We start from the raw sequence: 24,337 nt of genomic DNA, 5'->3' as shown, positions 1-24,337 counted from the left end.
ACCAACAATATATCGTGTACCCTTAAGTATGTTTCTTTGTAGCGCACGCGAGGCCCTGATTGCAGAAATAGACAGGAATGTGGCTGCGTTAATGCCATTAAAAAGATACCGGGCAGCCCGTATTGCTACAGTTTAGTTGAGTGGTTGTATTGTATTGTATATACTTCTTAAACTATATTCCAAGGATCGTGTATATTATATTTCGGAACACTGTAAAGTGTGCTGAGGCTTGTGGATCAACGTCTAGGCGTTGTGCCTGTGCGTAGCGCACTATAAATCACTGCGCTTTCGTTCTTTTCTTCTTTCTTTCTTTCTTTCTTATTCGAAATCCGGCTTGTTAAGTTTTTTGTACGACAATAATTAGCATCACAAAGTTAATCGGTTGATATTATACATTTGAATCTAATTTTTCTCTTTGCTTTTGTACTAATGTTATCCAAACCAAACATATTCATGGCTCATACCAACGCGCGTGTTAGCATTACTGATCTGGCTACTAAGATCTTGATATTTAACAAAATATTTCCGATATAGCAAAACGCAAATACAGTAGATATAGATTGACAAATATCATGTTAAATTTACAGATTGGATGTTTCACTAAAGCTTAAGGTGGTACTACACCCCCTGATAAATGTTGTGACTAATTTTGAATTTTCTCCAAACAATAACTACACACTGTAACAAAAGTTATGTATATTATAGGGGCAAGGAATCCAATTACTTCACTGAAATTTCAGTGATTCAAGACAAGTGGTTCATTATATATGTTAAGAAATGAGGTACATTCTAGTGGTACCTCTTTTCTTATCTTAAATAACGTACCACTTGTCTTGAGTCACTGAAATTCCAGTGTAGTAACTGGATTCCTTGCCCCTATAATATACATAACTTTTGTTACCAGTGTGTTATTATTTTGTGAGAAAAATGCTAAAATAGTCACAAATTTATCAAGGGGTGAAGTACCACCTTAAGCGCAGGAGAAATGTTGCTGATGATACTTGCGTCATTCTCCTCACAACTACATACACGTACAAAGATACATGCAGGATCAGTAGTCGGCTTACGGTTACGTGTGCTGACCTTCTCGTGAATGCATACTACATGTATATATTGTTAACATCACGGATGGGATAAAGAAATTCTCTTCTGAAACTTGGATAAATCTAGTCCCTTAGAAGGACTATTTAGGGTAAAATTAGTAGATGGCTTGTTTGTTTGTATGACCGAATATTATGAATTGTGTAACATGCTAGTTAACATTATACTGCTACCCTTATAACGGATTATGTTTCAAAGTATCTTCAACTTGCTGTTTGTCATGTTTTAGACCTTATTTAGGCATCCCGTTTTCCCATAACAACCTCTTTTGGAATAGATGCATTCATTAATCGGAGTGGGAGGACTATCACGTTGTTGCAGTTTTGTATTAGGTGTAAATCGCTTTAATGGCTCAGTCAGGAGTTTAGGTTATTAGACTACTCCGCCAATTTACCAATTTCAATGGAATTGTCACAACTTTGATTGTCGTAGTCATGGTAGTTGAATGGCTCGAATAATTAGTAAAGCTTAACATTTTTTTTGATATTACTTGTTCCGATCAAGATGTTTGTTAAAATCGCGTTAAAATCAAATATGTCAAACAAGTGGAAATTAAGTCAGCCCTCTGACCTTGAAACCTTGAAATTCATTAGTGGAAAACCACGTGGCTCTGCCTTTGTCATTTCATCCGCTGTCCTTGTTCTTGTCCTTTTCGGAAAACCATTTTCTCGGCTTAGCGAGACACCAATGGAAGAAAGTCAGGGCTACACGATTGCTCCAGTTATCCAAAAATCAATACAAGAAAAAATACTGTCGTCTGCTATTTTTCGCGATTTTCTCAATTTTCGCGATTTTCTTAATTTCTTCTCTTCCAGTCCCTTCACTTCTTCCGATTATTCATCTTCTTCTTAGTTCTAGTAAATTATCTTGATTTGTAATCAATTCTGAAAACTATTTTCCTCGGGTTGACGAGGCCCCCAATTCATAAATCCCTGCCTGCATCGCTTATCCAATAATGTTAAAAAATTGATGGAAGCGAACCACTGTCGTCTGCCAGCTTCCATAATTTTTTCAATCGATGATCATTTGCAATAAATTGACATACACAAGGAAACCATCACGGTTTTCGTCCTTGACATTAGTCATGCGCAGTTGATTACAACATGCAGGAAAATGTAGAAATAAATATTTAATGGTAAAATGGTAGTTCACACTATTCAATATAAGAGTGCGATTCATAATTAACCCTTGTTTAACGAAAGGATGCGGATTGTTTCTCTGTCGTCATTACACTCAAACAAACCGCCAAATGGCTCTAAAACCGCCACAATGACCATCCTCTGAGTTCATTTGAGCAAAACAATCGATCTTACCATCTTCCCCGGGATATGGTAGGACATCCAACTTGGAGGATATTTGTTGAGGCCCAGGTACATACTGTTATAAGATAATATTATGGGCTGGAAACTAACTTCATATGTGTTATATTAGTGGTTTCTTATTCTGCAGTGGTAAATATTGTAAAAATCCATGTTTCTGTAATTTTTGGCCTAAATTCAATATAATTTGGGAATGTTTGCACTTGTTTGGTATGAATGGAAAGAGGAGACCCATCCCTATTCATTAAATCATAAACATTGGACATTTGATAATCCAGAGGGGTTGCAACTACTACTTAGTTACTTGGTAGACACTGGTATGTCCATGTCACATGAACAACATTCTGCAATGGATTTACATCATGTTGAATCGTTGGGCGGTTTGCATCGGTTGCCATACCAAATAGTATGAGCATAAAATATACAGTATGTGACAATATTAATAACGAGAATTATATTAATAATAACAATAATAATAACAAAAATAATAATATACAAAACACCAAACGGCTCCATGTCGTACGACCATCCTTTGTGCTCATTTTAGCAAAACAATTGATCTTACCACCTTACCCGGGGTATGGTAGAGCATCCAACTCGAGGGTAGGGGGTTTATTGACGCACATCCATTTTTATAAGATATATTAATCTAATATATGTAATCGGAACAGAAGTTTTTGGTATTAATGTCATAAGCACAAACTCACCTAGAAATATGGATATTGTAGCAACACCTAACCACCTGAGTTCATATTGAAGCAACACACTGAATGATCTTACATTACGTATTGTAAATACTCGCGCTTACTCGCATAGGTTAATGTATAAATATTCAAGACGACTATAAAAATAAATCATTGTTTAATTTAGCCAGTGGAATAAAAAAATGTTGAACTGTCTGGTGAGTTAGCCTCAGTAAATGTTGTGGTTTCTCCTAAAACTTTGGTACCGACGTCTTTTCGCGGTTGCACCGCATGAATGCCAACTGACCGCCCTTGTACGCGTGGGTGTACGCTCTATGCGATTAACTGTATGCACGAGATTTGATACTGCAACCAGCGAAATACGCAATTACGCACTGAACTTGATGTGAGCCAAAGTATAGTTTTCCTCCCGGATTTTGCTTCTATCTGATTCTTAAAAGAATCATATATAAGCGAGCAAAACCAACATTCTTTCATATTTAAATTTATATCTAAGTTGTAACCGAACCCATGGAACTGGAAATATAAATACAAATTTATAAGGGGTCATCTTCGATGAGCACCGACTCAGTGCTCTGTGACACCCATATAGCACAAAAGAGCAGCAAAAAGAAAGGCACCGAGCGCTTAGCGGCGCAAGTGCATAGGAACTGAATCAGGACTATCTTTGACACAATATTAATTGTGTTACTTTTCATAATGCTCATGAGAATCTCAAGAATAAACCTGTTATATATGAATAGATTTAAATGTTGCTCTTTTAGACAATTACATAAGAATTTCGCAATGAATTCTGGGATGACATTCAAATCTATATCTCATGGGATGTGATAGTAATCCTAGCAAGTATAATCAGGTTTGCAATAACCAGATTATAAGACCAGACATACTGAGACTTACGTTAGTTGTAGAAATGGCCCCTCTCTTATTGACTTGATGTTCTTTCCTCAGTATGTATTACATTTGACCTTTTATGTGCATAGAGCATGATCTTCAATCTTTGGAAATAAGAGAGGGAGAATAATATCTCTGTTGATATTTGTAATTACAAGGACGAAATGGTTAATATATACCAGTTAAATGTTGAATAAGAATAGACTTCAATATGAGATGATACAAGTTGTAATACCAATTTAAGAAAACACACATTTTGTGTTCAATACCACAAAAGACTCAAACAAGCGCACTTTATTATGGGATGCTACTTGTTGGATGTTGGTTGCTTCAAGGTATGTGGAATAATCTAGTTGACAAGAATTATTATGTAATACTACTGTATCACTTCCATAAACTGACCACCCAAAGAACCGTTGTACTGCCTCGTGACTATATTTCTATATCGTTCATTTCAGCAAATCAAAATAAACATTGCTGAACATATAGGTAATGTCAAATATCTAAAGTTGATACAAGAGGATATGAATAAAACATTATAAAGGGAATTCATTGCGATACATTTAATTATGCTTCATTATGCTATTTCCTCAATATCATATGTGGCTCAATTCTCTAAACATTTATCATTAGCCTCAGCGAGGTACTCTTTGTAACAAATTTCCTCAAAGATGGTAGATATCACTTCTACTTCCTTAAATTCCACGCCAAGCTTGTTTGAGCATGTTAGGCTTCACCACCAGAACCTGGATATATTGGTATAGTAAGCTACTTTCAGTGTAATAAAGGCAAATATTTCTGATGATGAAATAAGGTAAGCTTACGGCCACTGAACTGTATGTTTAGTTAACCGGAATGAGGGACCCATAGGGGTGGCGACCACCCGCCTTAATTAGACGAGTGTTACTTGAGGACAGTTTCTCATGCGTAAGTATATGATACCATCTGCTCATAATGTGATGGTTTTAAGGTTCATTTTATGTATTTATTTATTCTTGTTTCGTTGTTGTTGTGACTACTTCATTGACCATGTTGACTCGTTAGCATGTTGAAACTAAGTGAATTGCATGTCCATTGTATGCATGAGACAAGTATACATGTTAATGTTGTGCTCAATGTGAAGTACAGTGAACAATATCTCTCAAGATCGTCGATTGTATGCACTGTATAAGCTATCTGTTTCTCTTTTCGAGCGCACAGAAATGCTTCGATATATATCATAAGTGCTTCCATGCCTTGAACATCGTCTATGATTAACAAGAAATTCTTAACCTGATACTTTTAAATAATCTAGATTGATGTATGGGCTGACAGTATTAATAGGACGTGCATTTGACAGACATTTTAAAAGCATAGAAACATGGTGCTCAAGAAAAGATGTTGCAAAAGAGTTTTATAGAGTACACCCTCATTCAAGCTTGTAAATTACTACATAAAAGGCGACTATATCAGGGACCGTATGTGAACTTGTTATATCCGAGCATTATATTACCACTAAAACGCAAAATTTATACTCGATCGCTCTTTGCAGACAAGCGATTCGTACGCATGCTCAGTGCGCAAAAATTGCTTTGTTTATTGCACACTGAGCGTGTACGCGATTCGCCTGTCTGCAAAAGCGATCGAGTATATAAATAGTCTCATTTTCAATGGGTTTGTTCGATTAAACCGGCCGTCATCTTTATACTAGCTCTAAAGTTGACTTCAGATCGTGGAGTATATGCAGTTTTGTACCCAACATTTTTCAAGGTCAATCAAAAAGTGTGCAAGCATATTAAAGTTCTAAAATCCAACCCATAGGTAGCAGAACATGTAGGTGAAAATAAACATAGTTAAGTACAGCACTCTATGTTAATATAATCTTGTGAATATACCTCTCCATTTGTTCTGTACGGACTACAAGGCATTCTGTGATGCTGTAATTCATGGGACAGAATTACCATCATACCATGTCATATATTGTAGTACCTAGGCACATCATTTAGTTTGGTCCTATAGCATTATCAATACCCCGGTTTCACTTTCTACCATACCCTGAACATTTGCAAAAAAATGTGCAAATGGCATTTATTAGACCTAAAAATGTATTTCTCTTTCCGACCGACCCAAAATCTTTTTAAAAAATTTAAAAAAAGAAGAAAAAAAGAAAGAAAATAGGTTTGTGTTGTTTTTTTAATTCGCAAAATGTTTGACCTTAGATGAAATAAGGTAAGCAAAACAGCATATACTCCACAACCTGAAGTCAACTTTAGAGCTAGTATAAGGATGACGGCTGGTGTAATTGAACAAAACCATTGAAAAGGGCACCGATATAGCGATATAGGACTAAACTACATGTGGTGCCCTATAGGGTGCAAAAACAATGTCATTTGTATGCATAAATGAGGGGTTTTCTGATTGATTACTCCTATAACGCTTGTTATGGGCGATAAACTTACAATATTCAAAGAAAAGCTCAGAAAATTGTAAAGTTTCCACAAGATTTTTGTGACTAACTTTGACTCTCCTCTTCTATTATTACTTTTCCAGGCGAGAAAACGCAAGAAAACATTTTACAGTTCCAAGATGAAATAACAGAGCTGAAATGGAAGGCAGACCAACAAATGGAAATCTCGATGGGAGGTGTTGGGTTTGTTCCACCAAGAGTTCTGGTGAGTCTCTCTGTTGTCTGTCAGATTACCTCTCTGTCTGTCTATATGGTGTCTGTCTGGGTGTCTGTCTGTTTTGCAGAAAATAAAGTCTGTGTGTCCCTTTGTCCTTTAAAAAAAAATTAGAATCCAGTAAAACTCATTTCAGAATAACATCAAAATCTAATAAAACAGACAAGATGATGAATAAAAACACCAGAATAAAAGTAATAAAAATCTACACCTTACTGCAGTATGTATACCTTACTTCCAGTTACACATTCACTCACGAAGTCGCACTTGTGCTTTATGATTTTATAATATATTGAATATATTATTTTAATAATTATTGTACTAATTTGTAAACCTGTCACTTTAATCTGTATATTGTTATTCGTTTGCCAAGGACATGTGGAAGAACAATGGTTTCATTTCATTTCATTTCATATTTATTTAGTCTTATCAACATCAACAATTGACATTTTAAAAGGCACATATAGAAAATACTTATATACATTTTATAAAAACAGAATAAGAATGTAGACAGCACATATTTATAGAGAGCACGTTGATAAGACCAAGGATAGCCCAAAAAGCCATGGAGGCCGTGAATAAATAAAGCTATTATTATTATTATTCAATTTACGCGATGCAATTAAGTTGACTAATAATAGAGACAAAGACCACGACAATACTACACTGCCGGATTCCTATTGCTGCCACCCCAGAGGTACACTGGTGTCCAGCTACTTTATTGGTACTTAAGAGTGTCTAAAAGTACACATATGTGACCGTACACCACGAATGAGCCGTAAATGTCCTCAATTGTATTCTGAGTTACAGCGTAAAATGGGCATGAAGGTCGTATTCATAGGTACCTCAATTTGGTGCTACGTGTACCTCATTTAATGAGATACACGTAGCACCAAATTGAAATACCTATGAATATGACCTTCATGCCCATTTTACCCTGTCACTCAGAATACAATTGAGGACATTTACGGCTCATTCGTGGTGTACGGTCACATAATATACATTACACACAGTAGTACTGGATTAATACTGCACTGGTACTCTAGAGTAGCCACAAGGTAGCTGGGCAGCAGTGTACCTTCGGGGTTGTCAGCAATAGGAATTTGGTATTGTGTTTTATACTTTGAACAATTATTACACAAGTAATTACACAACAAGTATTACACAAATTAATAAATTACTTTATATTATTTTTAGTGTTCATATAATGTATGACTAGTTTTAATTGAACTTACCAATACAAACAATTGCATGCATAATAATTAGTCATCCTGAAGAATATACTTCCTTTAAAACATAAAATCAACACGTACATAAAATATCAACATTGGATTATAAAGAACTTCAATAATTAATTACCAAATCGGGAAAAGTTTGAATTGGGATTAAAATCATCAACTATGAGAAAGTCATTTTAATGAGGAAAGACTTTTGAGTCTAAATTTATAGAACGAAGCAAACATACATACGACCATATATCTGAATATTGAAATTGGATTGAAGTATAAAAGCGGAGGCAGCCACACTTTAAACATTGTTTAGTTTTTTCCTTTATTGCTTTCATTAAATGAAGCTACAACGTTTAATGTTTGTTAACGACACATCTTAATTTTAAAATCCTGCGTCTAAATTATAATAATAATAATAATAATAATAATAATAAAACACTTTTATAAAGCGCATTACATACAAGAACATATCCCAATGCGCTGAACAGTAAAATATCTTAAGTAAACTACAACAAATATATACAAAATGAATTCATGTTTAAAAAGATATACCAAAAAGGTTTTACACTACAACATACTTAAATTACACATGGCAAGAAGACAATGGAAGACATTATGTCCACATTTAGTTTTTCATCTTCAGTTTTATTTACAACTCCTCGAAATAAACAAAAACAAACCCATACGCATACAACAATATTGAGTTTCCGTATTTTGCCGCACAAGCCTTACGTCCCTATCCGTCCGTACATTAAGGGCTTACACAGTCTAAAAATAATGTAATAAATGCCACACCCGTGAGGGTTAGTACCGGGCTCGTGACCTCGCCGACATTTTCCGTTGCTAAAGGGAACGCATCTTCCACCATTGTAACAGTAATCATTGGACACTAATGGAGGCAAAGTTCGAATATTCACAGGACTATATTACATAATTCAATCCTGAAACAAGGATTTTGTGTCTCTGTGGTTATTCTGGAGTACACTGTCTAGTCCGCGTGTTAGAGAATTACTGTGCTATTTCTGATCTTTTTATTGGGTGTTTCCATAACCTGACCACCTTTTCTGACTACCTTTTCTGACTACTTTTTCTGACCAGCTTTTACAGTGAGCCCTCTGATATTTGATTTTACCACAATGGCCTTATCCCAATGCCATAGTCCAATAACATTAACTAAACAATCATAGTGCAAAATTTGAACTCAAGTTGCAGAGTATGAGGTTTTTGTACCCCAATTTTCAAAGGTCATTCAATGAATGTACAAATGTATTGGAGTTAAAGAACTGTGCACTAATAGGTGAGAATGTTTTGGATCCTAGTGTTTTACACCATAATCATAGACAGTCATGCTGGGTGATAATTAGCAAGCTTTTCTCTGGGACTTGTTAATAGATAAACAACATTTTAAGGGTACATGGTTGTTATTTCTTTCTCACTTTAGATTATTTATTTGTACCTTTTGCTTGTCGAGTATCCTTTGATTTTGTTTTGTTTAATACAGTTTTGTTTGTATATTTAATGTCTTGGATGCACCATCGGATCGAGTGCCACTGATGTAAAAGCAATTTCCAAATAAAAACTTGAAACTTAAAAACTACAACACTTTCATGGTAAATGAAATTATTTAAAACACCGGTTTAAAACAAATAAAATAAAAACTTGCACACGCATCCCATTTTCCTGACTTCATTCGAACGAGTGCTCCCAAGTGTTACCCTCAGCACTTCCCTGTTCATACTTTGTCTGTCTGATGGACAATTAAGGATATACGATGTATTGTTGGTCGAAGCAGCAGAAAACAAAGTAGTTCACAGCACCTTGCAAATGGTAGTGAGCTTTAGCAAAAATTGCATTGCTCAATAAGCCCAATCGGCATTGGAAGTTTGCAATGCATTATGGGACATATTTTGCAGTTTTGGGACACTTTGTCCTTTGACCTATCGGGAAAATTCAGAAAAATTGGGGTTTTGAGCGTACAAAATATAATTTAAAACGTGTTTTTAGAATAAAAACAAACCCAAAAATTTGATTATTGTATAAATTAATTATTTTATTATTTATAATGATAACATTATTACAATAATAAATTAATGATTACAGCAATTTTCCAGATATGTCAGAGGTCAAAGTGTCCCAAAAACCTGAAAGTTATGGCGATTGGGCTTATTCATAGCGAGCGTGTAGAATAATTCAAATATCACAGATATACTTTTGTAGGTCCTGTGGTTCTTGAGTTATGTTGTAGAGAGGGCTGAAACAACAACACTTTTGTAAAACGTACATAACTCATAAACAATAAATTAAGCAAGTTTTCCAAAGTATATGATTTGTATAATGAACTTCTGCAAAACACCAAAGTGTTATTTTTCAATAATATATTAATTCAGATAAATGAAAATCTGCTTCGACCAACAATACCTCGTATACCCTTAAACCCATGTTTGACAAATATCATGAATGTGACCTTGTGAAGTGGTAATTGTGTTTACTCTATTGATTATTGACCCAGCACCTGAAATGATAACTGTCTCCTCTCTAAACTGAGAAGTTAACTGCCCTGTGAAAAACCATGGAAGTATGGAAAAACAAAACAAATTTCACTTGATGATTTCAATTTTATGTCACTTAACATCCAGAATGGTACAACATTATTGTGCAAAGTGTAAAGATAATAACAATGAAGCAAACATCAAAATAATATCAAATAAGATTGTCAAAAAAGATGGTCAGAAAAGGTGGTCAGAAAAGGTAGTCAGAAAAGGTGGTCAGGTTATGGAAATTCCCCTTTTTATTAATGAAACCAGGGACGAAGCGAAATACCAGTAACAAAAAGTAGTATAGTTTTTAACAGTTCCAATTGAAGTAGTCTGAATCTTCAAGTTAACCAACTTATTTTATGGTATAATTTCGACTTGTGAAATATAATGTTTGCGTAAAATCCAATTGCCATTGGATTAAAATATAAAGGCAAAGGCAACCACACTGCTTTATACATTGTTTAGTTTTTTTCCTTTAATGCTTACATTTAATAGATAAAGCTACAGCTTTTAGTGTTTGTTAACGACGCGTAATAATTTCATTATGTCCACATTTAGTTATTCACCTTCAGTTATATTTACAACTCCTCGAAATAAACAAAAACAAACCAATACGCATACTTCAGGCTCAACGACAACCCAAACAATATTGAGTTTCCGTATTTTGCTGCACAAGCCTTACGTCCCTATCCGTCCGTACATTAAGGACTTACACAGTCTAAAAATAATGTAATAAATGCCACACCCGTGAGGGTTAGTACCGGGCTCGTGACCTCGCCGACATTTTCCGTTGCTAAAGGGAACACATCTTCCACCATTGTAACAGTAATCATTGGACACTAATGGAGGCAAAGTTCGAATATTCACAGGACTATATTACATAATTCAATCCCGAAACAAGGATTTTGTGTCTCTGTGCTTATTCTGGACTATGTATTCTGTCTAGTCCTCGTGTTAGAGAATTACTGTACTATTTCTGAGCTTTTTGTTAATGAAACGAAGCGAAATACCAGTAACAAAAAGTAGTATAGTTTTTATCAGTTCCAATTGAAGTAGTCTGAATCTTCAAGTTAACCAAGTTATTTATGGTATAATTTCGACTTGTGAAATATAATGTTTGCGTAAAATCCAAATCTGAATTTCAAGTAGGGACAAGATATTTTATTACGTACCGGATCCGCATTTAATTTGTAAGGCACTTGCTTGCAGAACACACTACATGTAATATCAGAGCTGTTTTTGCAGGCTACATCGTCGTGTCATGGCAAAGAAAACGTATCAACTAAATAGAATTATAGCTGCTTTGAGTATCAGCTGTAGATTTACATCACAAATACCTGTGTCTGGCCGTGATTCGTTGGTACAACACGATGTAATAACAAAATGGTCTACCGCGAGATACCCGTATTACTCTAAGCTACTCTGCTTTATTTCCGCTTAAAGGAAAGTAAACCACTGATTCATAGAACGTTTACTCAAAAGAAATATCATATACGGCAGCTATGGACGATTGTGTCAGATGCATCTTTTTCACAATAACAATGCACCATTTTCCCGCCCTCGGGTCAAATCGTGTCTGCATCCAGAACCCGTTTCCGTATCCATGGTTTTCAGTGAATAGCGAAAATCAATTAATAACATGTCGGGCTGCGCTATGATACAATACATACACTTACACGAATATGGAGTATGTCTTACTTGCAATACCTAGTCTAGTCTTGAGGCATGTCACTGTGTTCTAATACACAGACTTACATCACTGCATTTTGTGATGATTATCTCCATGCATAATTAATGTAGGTTTTCTTACCACTATTAGGTTATGTTTTCAATATTTTCATTATAGGTGCATCCCATTTATTTCGGTAGGTTTATGTTGAAAGCATGGTTAGTGATACAAGTCTTACACGACGTTGAAAGGCTTGTGATATAGAGAAGGAAATCTGTATCATGGTGTGTTGGAAGTGTTGAGAGTTTATTAAATCTCAAGCTCGGGCGTAGACCAACCACTTGTTATCTTTGCCTCGATCACACATCGCACATCAGTACTTCTAAACTTTTCGATTCTTTCTCTTTTTCTTTTCTTTTTTCTTTCTTTTTTTACCGGAAGGAAAACACCATTGTCCCACACAGTGTAATATACTTGAAATAGCCTTTCACGGTTGTTTGATGTAATGTAAAACTGGGTCATTTTTAAGTAACGTTGAACAATGATGGCGCTATTTATCTTAAATCTTGTTTGCATCTTTACAAGGGATGGACACTTGTATAATGGTATTAGAACATCAGCAAAAATACTAACAAATGGCAAGGGAATTTTCAAAAAACCTTTTATTATGAAATGTAAGGAAAAGTCATTATTTGGCCAATTTAAATTTAGAATATATGTAAATAGCGCCCTCAATTTGCACACAAATGTACAGTTTATAGAATAAAAATTTCCACAAAAAAGCAGAAAATAATGAATGCGTTGATATAGAAACGAAATTTATCTTACAAATAATTTTTAGATGTATGTGTATTAGTGTGATAGCTGTTGTATTGTCCCGGTCTAGAATTGAACATTTTTAATGTGTTTTGTTAGGAAAATAAATAAATTATCACATCAAAGAACCGTGCTTTCTGGACACCAATATCCAGGGAAAACTAAACTCAACCCAGAAAGTATCGAAACGATTATAAATGGTCAGATATATCAGGAACTGAAATATATAGCAAAAACTTATTTAATGTATATAAAGCGCAGCTTTCTCCTGCGCATTTTGATACCTCTTTTGTTGCTCTGCGATATCATTTGGTCGAGTTATTGGCGCTTGAGTGGCTTCAAGTCGGATTTTGAAAGTTGCACTTGTCTCTTGTTCAAGCCAAATGCGTTGTTCAGAGCATGCGACGACGAATCCAGGCAGTGATAGACAGTGATGGTGGGCACACCAAGTATTGAGATGTCAGCAGAAAGAGTTCATGAGATAAGTCAGAGATAAGTAAAGGGTAGCAAGTATTGAAGTTGGAAGTCGAAGGAGTAAAATAAAGTAAAGTTCATGGTTACGGGAGCGCGGTGTCCTTTGTCTTGATTGTGTGTGGGGGTGTGTGTGTACACGACGAACGCATTTGGCTTGAATAGGAGCTAAGCATGCTAAGTGCAACTTTAAAATCCGACTTGAAGCCACTCAAGCGCCAATAACTCGACCAAATGATATCGTAGAGCAACAAAAGAGGTATCAAAATGCGCAGGAGAAAGCTGCGCTTTATATACATTAAATAAGTTTTTGCTATATATTTCAGTTCCCGATATATCTGACAATCTATAATCGTTTCGATACTTTCTGGGTTGAGTTTATATTAGTAGGGTATTGTTAATGAGAAATAAAACATTATAATACTTATAATGTATATAAGACAATATTTGTCTTATACAGTATGATATAATTGAAACAGTCTGACTGGACACCTAGGCCCAGGAAAAACAACATTAGTCTCTAGTGCTATACAATATGGAGCATTCTTAGTCAGCGGGAGTGGTCTAGTTCGTAGACACATTTTTGATTGGACAATCGCAAGATTTCGGGTGCCGTTTATCAGGCCGTAGACGACCCCACGTGATTATGCGTCTTGATAATGCCTTACACGCTTGTAGAGGTGCGCGTATGTATTGCGCTGTAATGCGTAGACTAGTGCGGAATACGCGACGCGCTAGCAGTACTCGCAACAGAATACGTGAAGTTGTAAACAAGTTTCGTTCATTTTATAATGAGGGAGTTTTATGACGGTAACTTAGTTTTTGCTTTAAAAAATTGTTTACAGTTATTAAAATAATATTTAACTGACTAAGAATGAGAATAAACGATAGGAATTTTTATTTTGCCTATCCTCTACCTATGATAGACGACAGGCAGGTCCAATATTTTTATCGTAGTTGGATACCGGCTGCGCCGGCATCCACTACTCAAAATATTGGACCTGCCTGTCGTCTATCACACGGTAGAGGATAGGCAAAATAAAAATTCCTATCGTTTATTCTCTAATTCTACTACATGTAGGAAAGAAAACGTTATTGCATTATACAGTATAATACACTTGAAATAGTCATTTAATTTATTGCCATACAATTAAATGGATAATTTTATTGGGAAGGAAAGATATTAATGTCCTATTCAGTATAATCACCTGAAATACACAGGTCCGGGAAAAACAACATACGTCTCTAATGCCATACAATAGAGTATTTTTTACTGGGAAGGGAAACATCATTGTCTTTATGCAGTATAATACACTTGAAATAGTCGTGACTGGACACACAGGTCCAGGAAAAACAACTTAAGTCTCTAATGCCATACAATAGAGTATTGTTACTGGGAAGGGAAACATTATTGTCTTATGCAGTATAATACACTTGAAATAGTCTGACTGGACACACAGGTCCGGGAAAAACAACATAAGTCTCTTATGCCATACAATAGAGTATTGTTACTGGCAAGGGAAACATTATTGTCATATACATTATAATACACTTGAAAATAATCTCACTATTTCAATTTGACACACAATTCAGGAAAACAACATAAGTCTCTAATGCCATAAAATAGAGTATTGATACTGGCAAGGGAAACATTATTGTCTTATACATTATAATACACTTGAAAATAGTCTCACTATTTCAATTGTACTATACTGTATAAGACAATGCTATTTTATTTCACAGTAAAATACTTTATTGTATGGCATCACTTGAAATAGTGTAACTGGACACACAGATCTAGGAAAAACAACATTAGTCTCTAAGTTTATTTTATTTATCTATTTATTACACTTTATCACTGGCATAGAATTACAAATATATTGCCGTATTTTTACTGAGAAGGAAAACATTATCTCATACAGTATAATACTGTTAATACACTTGAAATAGTCTGACCTTTTGAACTGGAAGAAAACGATTATTGTCTGATACAGTTTATAATACTTAAAATAGTCTGACTTGACATCCTGGTCCGGGAAAAGCAATATTAGTCTCTAATGACATACAATAGAGCATTTTGCTGGGAAAGAACGAGTTATATCAGCGGTAGTCGATTTTATGGTCTCATATTGTACATTATGTCTAGTCTATTTATAGGCGCTCTGCTTTGGGAAACCACATTAAAGCCATAATGTACGATCTTATAATGTGAAATTGGTAATTTTTTTAAAGGCATTTTGTAAATATGTTTACACGTATCCCAATTTGCACCTAAATTGAATCAGCCAAATTTGTAGGTCATCAGAGCAAAGTTCGATATAAAGTCATAATTCATGAATTATTACTTTATGTCCTCCTGTTATGAACTACATGTTAAATGGCCATGGACAGAAACCCTTACCGAGTATTATTTCAGCATTTTGAGTATAGAATAACGAATTTAAAACTTCAAGAAAATCATACATTGAGGGCTTTAATAGCTGATATCACACAAAAGAGAATTTTACTAGGATGAAAGGCATTAGTATCTGATAAAATACACTAAAATAGTGTAACTGGGCACCCAGGTTCAGGAAGAAGAACATTAAATCTCTGATGTCATACAATATGTCCAGGAATAACAATATTAATAGACGACATTAGTGAATGATAAAGCACACTTACAAAATCCATCCTGGTCCAGAAACAACGACAAAAGTCAATGACGTCATAAAATGGAGTGGTTTTTTTGGTTAAGGGCAAAAGTAGCATTTGACATTCTACTTATAATAGTCTTACTGGATACCAATGTCAAGGACGACCTAAGTAGTAATCCCTGACGTAATGCAATTATATAACCGCTGGAGAAGGACACGTAGATGTCATAGATTTCTTATATTGCAGCTCTTAAATAATATGTAGAGTCACACTAGTCCAGGAAAAAACATAGTTTTTTCTGTAAGATACAAGATACTGTACACTGTAAGTAGTCTGATTGGGCACACAGATCTAAGAAACACACCACACAGTCTATTATGTAAGGGCTGATTACTAGGGACCACAACTCTGACGCTGTACACTAAATAGAAAAAGCTATCAGGTCCAAGTGAAAGAATATTAATCTCCGGCTGGTAATGCACACATGTTTACTGGGCAACCAAATTCTGAGAAAACAATTCTGTCTTTGACCTTGGACACTTTTCTTATTTAGTATCGAGGTCTAGAAAAAATAACGTTACTATTGTTATTATTACTATTGTTATGTTTAATCACAAATCTAGCGTTGTCTTTTTCGTTTTGTTAATCAATGCCATGCGGTGCTCCATTTTCTCTTCCAAGTTTACGTATTATTATATTGCGATTTCTCACAAAAACTCAATGCCATCATTATGGTTGTATGCCAACTCATTTTCTGACATGAAAAGTGAGTAATAATTGCAGTCTCTTCCATTAACCATAATGGGAGACGAGCTTTGCATTACCCCCAGTGTGGTTTATTATTCTTTTTACTATTTCTGGTATTTTTGGTTTAACTACGGTCCCGAAATATGTAGTGTAATGGGCTATTCCATTTAAATCCTCAAGATTTTGGAAATACGAATTTCAAATGGAATTAACACATTAGCAGCTCCATTTGAAACTCACCCTCCCTCAGTGGAAGATTCAAGTTGATCTTTCTCAGAGGGTGTATGAAATTCAATTGGAGCTGCTTAATATGTTCATACTCCCCCTGTGGAAGATAATTTCCCAAATCTTCCACAGGGGTAGTGTGGATTTTAAATGGCATAGCCCAATGAGATTGAAACAAATCATATTCGTGTGTAAACAATAGCCTGACTGCCAGTAGCCTACGCAGTAATTTTGCGTTTTTTGCAAATTAATAACAAAGACATTTTGAAGCAACATTTATATATTCATAAGTTAAATGATACATAATAAATGATACATAAATAATATACATCCACATATAATTGTTAAAGAACACTATTTTTAGATAATTAAAAAAATATACCAGAAGGGTTAAGAATTTGTATTTTAGAAATTCATTGAGCAATCTCTTATAACATTTTTGTGTCTTTGTTTAGGCTACTTGTTTGATTGCAAGTCCTGTTGTTTGTGTTCACATCCTTACGAACACATACGATAAACACAAATTGATAATTAATAATGCAATGAGAAATACGCAGCTAAAACTACAGAGGTGTACGTGTAATGTGTCTGTTCAGGAAGGTATATTCTCCGTACAAGAATCGGTACATTATATTTCCTCGCTATGCTTTGGAATAAAAAGGAACCCATAATCATTGTGCATTAGCAGTATCCAGTATAGGGTATGATAATGCAATTCTGGGTGTATTTATGTGTGGGTGTTCGGGGTTAGGGATATATGCGTGGGAGGCGCAGTATATTTGTTGAGTTTAATGCACTCGATGCGGATATCCTATATTATTTTATATACTGTGAAACGCTATATTTTTCACAGATTTTAAAGGCTATTTCAAAAGCTGCTGGGATAATACTATAGGCACGTGTGGACTTATTTTTCTTGAAAAATACAAATGTGATCATTGATGTTACAATTTTGAAATGTTTTATACTTCTTTAAAAAATAAAAGGGGACGTGTCGTCTAAATTGGCAGCGATGCTCGGAGAGTTAAACATGTCACATTGTGTTTGTACATTTTATGGAGGCCTTTTCTCGACATTTTGCAGGGGCTGGTAAACAAATTCATTGTATATCGTTAGCGAAATATAAATAAGAGAATATCTGATGAATTTAAGTAGTACCAAAATAATATTAGACGTGACGCCTCATGATTTGTTTCTATGGTATTTATATGTAAACAAATTTGGGACATTTGATATTTTGACTGAAAAATAAGGTGACCAACATGAACATACTTCCCGCATTAAAATTTAAAAAAACAACAACAGTAAATAATACGCGAAATTAGATAATGTACGAGGGGCAGTCAGTATGTAATGAGAGTTGACTGGTAACCCCATGAATTATATTCATGGGACTTCTCTGTGATCACATAAGCACAGTACCTTTGTCTTTCAAACAACAAATGAAGAGCTTATTTCCAAACCGTGTTAAGTCCACAAGATTCACTTTGAAGAAAATCAGGAATTTTCTTTATGGCAATGAAAAAAAGTTCGATTTCTATAAAATTACAGTGAAGTGAAGGTGACATAATATAGGACCATAAAAACATGTTAAGTTAAAATCTAGAGACTTTTGATTTTTTTTAATGAATTAATTTGTTTTAAAAATAGCATGGACTTAACACGTTTTGACACAAAACGCAATTTCTGGCATGGACTTAACACATTTTGACACAAAACATAGTATCTGTAGCACAGAACTAACCATATTTTTCTCAAACTAGTCTTAAAAGATAACAAATTTATTAAAAACATACAAAATGTGATTCTCTCTACTATAAAATACAATTTTGCCACAAAACACCTTGCATCTCGAACCCCCTCCTGCTGCCCATTTATTACCAAAATTCGACGTTTAAAATAGTTCAAAATTCAAAACTTAGTTGAATTGCATTTCTCAGAATTGAATAAACATCATTTCACTGACAATAAGTGATGACCTGAAATATCCACTTGTTTTATCACATTATCACAAATATTTCCCTCCCCCATGCTGCCACCCTAATCTCATATTGACAGTCGTAAGTTTTTAAGTCCTAAGTTTTTTATACCTTTAACTTTAAAATTATACCTTGAATTTAGTAGCACATTTTGATAATCATACAAAATAATAATATCAAGAACCTCTAACATTAATTCTACCATCACAGCCTCTCCCTCTCCCCCTTCCCACCCTATTCATGTCTTTCTGGAGGTATCTATCAAATATTTCAGAAATCCCATACAAACTAAGCCTACTAATATAAAAAAAAACAACAACAACAACTTTTATGCAGACCAAATTCATGTATACTAGTCTCAAGACCAAACAAGAACTTTGGCGATTAACTATTGGAAGCCCTATGCCGTGCTACTTGCCTACAAGCTGCCCACAAGGGCAGTGTTCGTGGACTTAACACAGTTTGCTACAAAACTGGATTGGACTTAACACGTTTTGGAAAAAAATTGATACTTTGTGTGTCAATATTTCGAAACTTGACTAATTTTGGGAAAAAACAAACACATTGCTGGATAGCCCTAGTTACTCACTACCCATTTTCATGAAAATCTCAATTTTGAAGGTGGGTGGACTTAACACGGTTTGGAAATAAGCTCTTCATATGTAAAAATTATATCACACACTTGATTACGTAACAGCATTAGCATAAAATCAATGATCTATATCAGCCAGTGAATATAGATCATTGATTTTATGCTAATGCTGTTACGTAATCAAGTGTGCGATATAATTTTTACATGTGTTGTTTGAAAGACAAAGGTATAGTGTTTATGTGATCACAGAGAAATGCAAAATAACTCATATATGGGGTTACCAGTCAACTCTCATTACTCACTGACTACCCCTCCTATATATTAGGGGGCTTTCATATTACATACTGACTGCCCCCCGTATATAATAATGGGGGCTATCATAAATGTTAGAATTATATGAATTAGAGTGTTGTAAACATTGATGTCTTGTGTTGTCTCGAAGACAGATCCAAGACGTTAGGACTATGAGTAATATTATGACAAACGAGTCTATTTGCAACAAGCAAGCGAAATCTCGGGATTTATCGTTCACTTGAATAAACCAACCTATCTGTCTTGGCAATCGCGCGCCATTTTAGTGATAACAACAGCTTATCTCTTCCGCATGTATGTCTGTGGCATCCTCGATCTCAAATTACATCAATATGCTAATATTTTATGTGTAGAAGGTATTTATTATTGTGACCGGGTCATGGGATCGCGGTCGGAGAGTGGAGTTAGTGGTTGTATGTATTGCGAGATTTTAACTGAAGTATTCGGGTAAATACTGTAAAACTGCTGCATGCCGCGCATGGCACATAATACACCTCGACATATTTCTCAGCCCCATTTATCTTGCTTGCTCACTTCAACGCACAAGTGTGAAAAGTGGTTTTCAATCTCACGGTGAATAATGTATGGTTTATGTTAATTAACAAACCGCTATTTTGTAGCAGTGTAACAGTGTTTATAATAAAGCAAACTATGGTTAGTGAATATTTAACGAAGTTTATTGGAAGTAAGCAAAACGAAGACCTAGTATACATGGTATATGTATATGATGTAGTTCTAACATTTCCAAAAACAAAATCGAAATGTGTGAGTTAGTTTTAACATGACTATCATTGAAATATTTCAATTTTGCTGCGTCCATCCTGTAGGCCTAAGAAGCGATTTTGTCTAATATTCTTTAGCAACGCGTTTGACACAGAACTTCTTGGCGCGAAAACGATGCAAATTTATGAGCGGATTCACAAATCATTCTTTGAGCTAGCTACTAATAAATACGCCACATAGGTGAACATTGGCGCGCTTCGAAATGATATGGTTTAATATGTGAAGTTTGGCACCCTTAGATATATATTATGTACTAAATAATGAGAATTTCTGTGTTGTTTTTGACAGCTCGTTTCATCTAAGGTGCCTCAAGGAGATGTACTTCCAACACTTGCACATCCCAAAGGGGTCATTGTTATGCATTATGTAAGTAATACACATTTTATGTTACATATATGTCAAATCCATATTCCTAGGCGAGTACTTTGTAATTGATGGCTGCCTCATGCAAAAGTGCTTGAAATCATCTTTGAAACAAACACACAATTGTAGGTAAATAAACATGCGATGCTGGTTATTCGGTCCTCTGGAATATAACATCCAGTGTTGGTGTTGTTACGTTTATTCGGGGTACACGGGAGGACATACTCTCTCTATTTATATATACAAAATAATTATAGTACTATTTATTAAAAACAAATCCCTTATTATTTGGATGTTTTACTTTATAAACTGACTGAAACAAATGGTCTTCTAAATTTTATTAAAAGTCAAGATCGGCGAATTGTAATTTCTGGATTAATTTCAAGGGTTGGTTTCAATATCAGACCCACGCGTGGCAGCCATTGTTTTTAACTAAACTATACACGTCATTGTGGAGCTTAGATTATGGCAACATATTAAATGCCTTGTTTTCGAAAATTGGAAACTTAATAACCTTAAGCGTAGGGTACAAATATGAAGCTGAACGACGTAATAAAGTTTTTTGTTTTTTCAATCTTATTTACCTGCTAGAAAACATCTGTTTATGTGTAATACCTGCGGCAAAAACGCCTTAGCGGTGACGTATTTGCTCCATATATTGTTTATTATTGTTTATTAATAACCCACAACCAGATTCCGTCATTATGGTTTACGAAACTGATTGATATTTCCAAATGAGACAATCTTATTTGATGTACCTCGATAGTAGCTTTGTAGTACCTCTTGGGGGGTATATAACCCAGTATGAAATGGTATGTAGTGCCATGTAGTGCGAGTGGTGGTTATTTTGAGGCATACAGTATCATGAACCAGCATATTGGCCCACCTGAACTACATATTTGTAAGCAGAAACATTCGATTTTGTAAACATTTTTCGTAATTCATGTAACTGTTTACTTTTTTCCTTTGCAGGATTTTGACAACCACACATGCAGCTCGTTACTTAGTAAGTATCACGACGTTTATTTGCTCGTTTATGGATTTATATTAACGTCCTTGCTCAAGTATTATAGTCATCGTCGTCATCGTTTGTCTTCGAAGTTAAAAAATAGTAATTGTAGAGGATATTAGTTCCAAAAGACAACAAATTGCACAGGTGTCTTGTACCACAAACAATTAAAGATTGAGGAGAAACGCGTAGGCTATTATTGAAAACACGGACTACTTTGATGCAAGTGCAGGCTTTCCATGTCCAGGATTGATTGGAGGTTTGGTTGAAAACATGGACAACTTTGATGCAAGTGTAGACTTTCCATGTCCTGGATTGCTTAGAGTACAAGTGAAAACATGGACAACTTTGATGCAAGATAGACTTTCCATGTCCAGGATTGCTTAGAGGTACAATTAAAAACATGGACAACTTTGATGCAAGAGCAGACTTTCCATGTCCAGGATTGCTTAGAGGTACAAGTGAAAACATGGACAACTTTGATGCAAGGGTAGACTTTCCATGTCCAGGATTGCTTAGAGGTTCAAGTGAAAACGTGGACAACTTTGATGCAAGGGTAGACTTTCCATGTCCAGGATTGCTTAGAGGTACAAGTGAAAACATGGACAATTTTGATGCAAGGGTAGACTTTCCATGTCCAGGATTGCTTAGAGGTACAAGTGAAAACATGGACAACTTTGATGCAAGGGTAGACTTTCCATGTCCAGGATTGCTTAGAGGTACAAGTGAAAACATGGACAATTTTGATGCAAGGGTAGACTTTCCATGTCCAGGATTGCTTAGAGGTACAAGTGAAAACATGGACAACTTTGATGCAAGAGTAGACTTTCCATGTCCAGGATAGATTAGAGGTACAAGTGAAAACATGGACAATTTTGATGCAAGTGTAGACTTTGCATGTCCAGGATTGCTTAGAGGTGCAAGTGAAAACATGGACAACTTTGATACAAGGGTAGACTTTCCATGTCCAGGATCGATTAGAGGTACAATTAAAAACATGGGCAACTTTGATGCGAAGGTAGACTTTCCATATTTATTATTATCAAATATGACTAATTCTATATACTATTTGTTACTTGTTGTACAGAATCGATAGAAAGACATTTGGACGCATACAAGGAGGGTTCACGAGCAAGAACGCTATGTGTATATTGTCAGGTACGAACATTTGATTTAAAATTTTAATTATCGGTAAAAAAATTGAATAGGACTTATGTTTGCTAAAATGAAGACTGATTTTATAGTGTACAAGTATTTAAAGGGGCATTTCGTGATCCACAGCCTCATCCCCCCACTTTTCCGAAAAAAAGTTGAGATTTTTACACCACTGGATACCTCTGGCTACATAATGTTTATGTACCAAATATTTCTTACAGATTAATTCGTTTAGCAAAAATATCGCCAAATTTGAATTTCGTTCTGGTGCACCAGAACGAAATTACAACACATTGTCTATGGAGCAGTGTAATACACATAATCATGCATAACTCGCAAGCGCAAAATCGGAATCAACTGAAATTTTGGAAATAAGCTTTTTTCGTGGATATCTACTGAAAAATGTCATAAAAAGAGGATGCTAGGATCACGAAATCCTCCTTTAAGCTTGATTGTCACAGCATGCAAAAAACACCATAAAATCACATTTTGACCCTTACATGTATTTCTAAAAAATACTACGAATTGGATTATTATGTCATCTAAAGGATCAGGAGTGAGGTATCTTTTATTTGGCAAAACAGGATAATAATTTACTCCCCCCCCCCATTGAGTTACATTTGTGGAATTGGGAGTACATTCATATTAAACAATAGATTTATCATATTTAACTCATCTCAGTAAGCACGGTAAGTAACGCAGTAAACCATTTGACCTAAATGTTTGAACACAGCAGTATAATATTTCAAAATCTTACGGTTTAGTGGTGATGCAATATTAACACCACAGCTCTTCAAGGGATGATATTATTATCGGGACAAGCTACATGCTCCGTTGATTAAATTCATGAAAAATACAGGATATTTTGTTGATTTGATTTTGGCCTGTAGACACTCTCAACGAAGCCGATAATTCATTTAAGTGTTTTTACACTACAGTGTTTCTATAATATTTACTCGCCAGACTGATATGGTATGTATATGACTTGGTCTGTGAATATGGCACATAATTATTATCATATCAAATTAAAATGACGTTACTTTTATTGTCATTATAGTTAATCGTGTGTAAAAATAACAGCCACCGCTTGACAGTATAACGATCATGTGATTTCCTATCATATCCGTTAAAAGGT

The 24,337-nt window shown here is 35.0% G+C and overlaps 1 protein-coding gene across 2 annotated transcripts in view; it reads left to right on the top strand.

Annotated features, from left to right (window-relative positions):
* The window catches only part of LOC140137727 (NMDA receptor synaptonuclear signaling and neuronal migration factor-like), a 153,037-nt gene that overhangs the window by 108,091 nt on the left and 20,609 nt on the right, over positions 1-24,337 (top strand). For both annotated transcript variants that reach the window (XM_072159490.1, XM_072159491.1), the window contains 4 exons: positions 6,548-6,669; positions 20,964-21,041; positions 22,011-22,044; positions 23,135-23,205. In XM_072159490.1, coding sequence (XP_072015591.1) covers positions 6,548-6,669; positions 20,964-21,041; positions 22,011-22,044; positions 23,135-23,205 — 305 coding nt within the window. The remainder of the gene's footprint in view (positions 1-6,547; positions 6,670-20,963; positions 21,042-22,010; positions 22,045-23,134; positions 23,206-24,337) is intronic.

Source organism: Amphiura filiformis, chromosome 17 (assembly GCF_039555335.1).
Source record: "Amphiura filiformis chromosome 17, Afil_fr2py, whole genome shotgun sequence".
Classification (NCBI taxonomy): domain Eukaryota; kingdom Metazoa; phylum Echinodermata; class Ophiuroidea; order Amphilepidida; family Amphiuridae; genus Amphiura; species Amphiura filiformis.
Note: the sequence above shows the minus strand (reverse complement) of the source record. Positions and strands in the feature narration are given on the sequence as shown.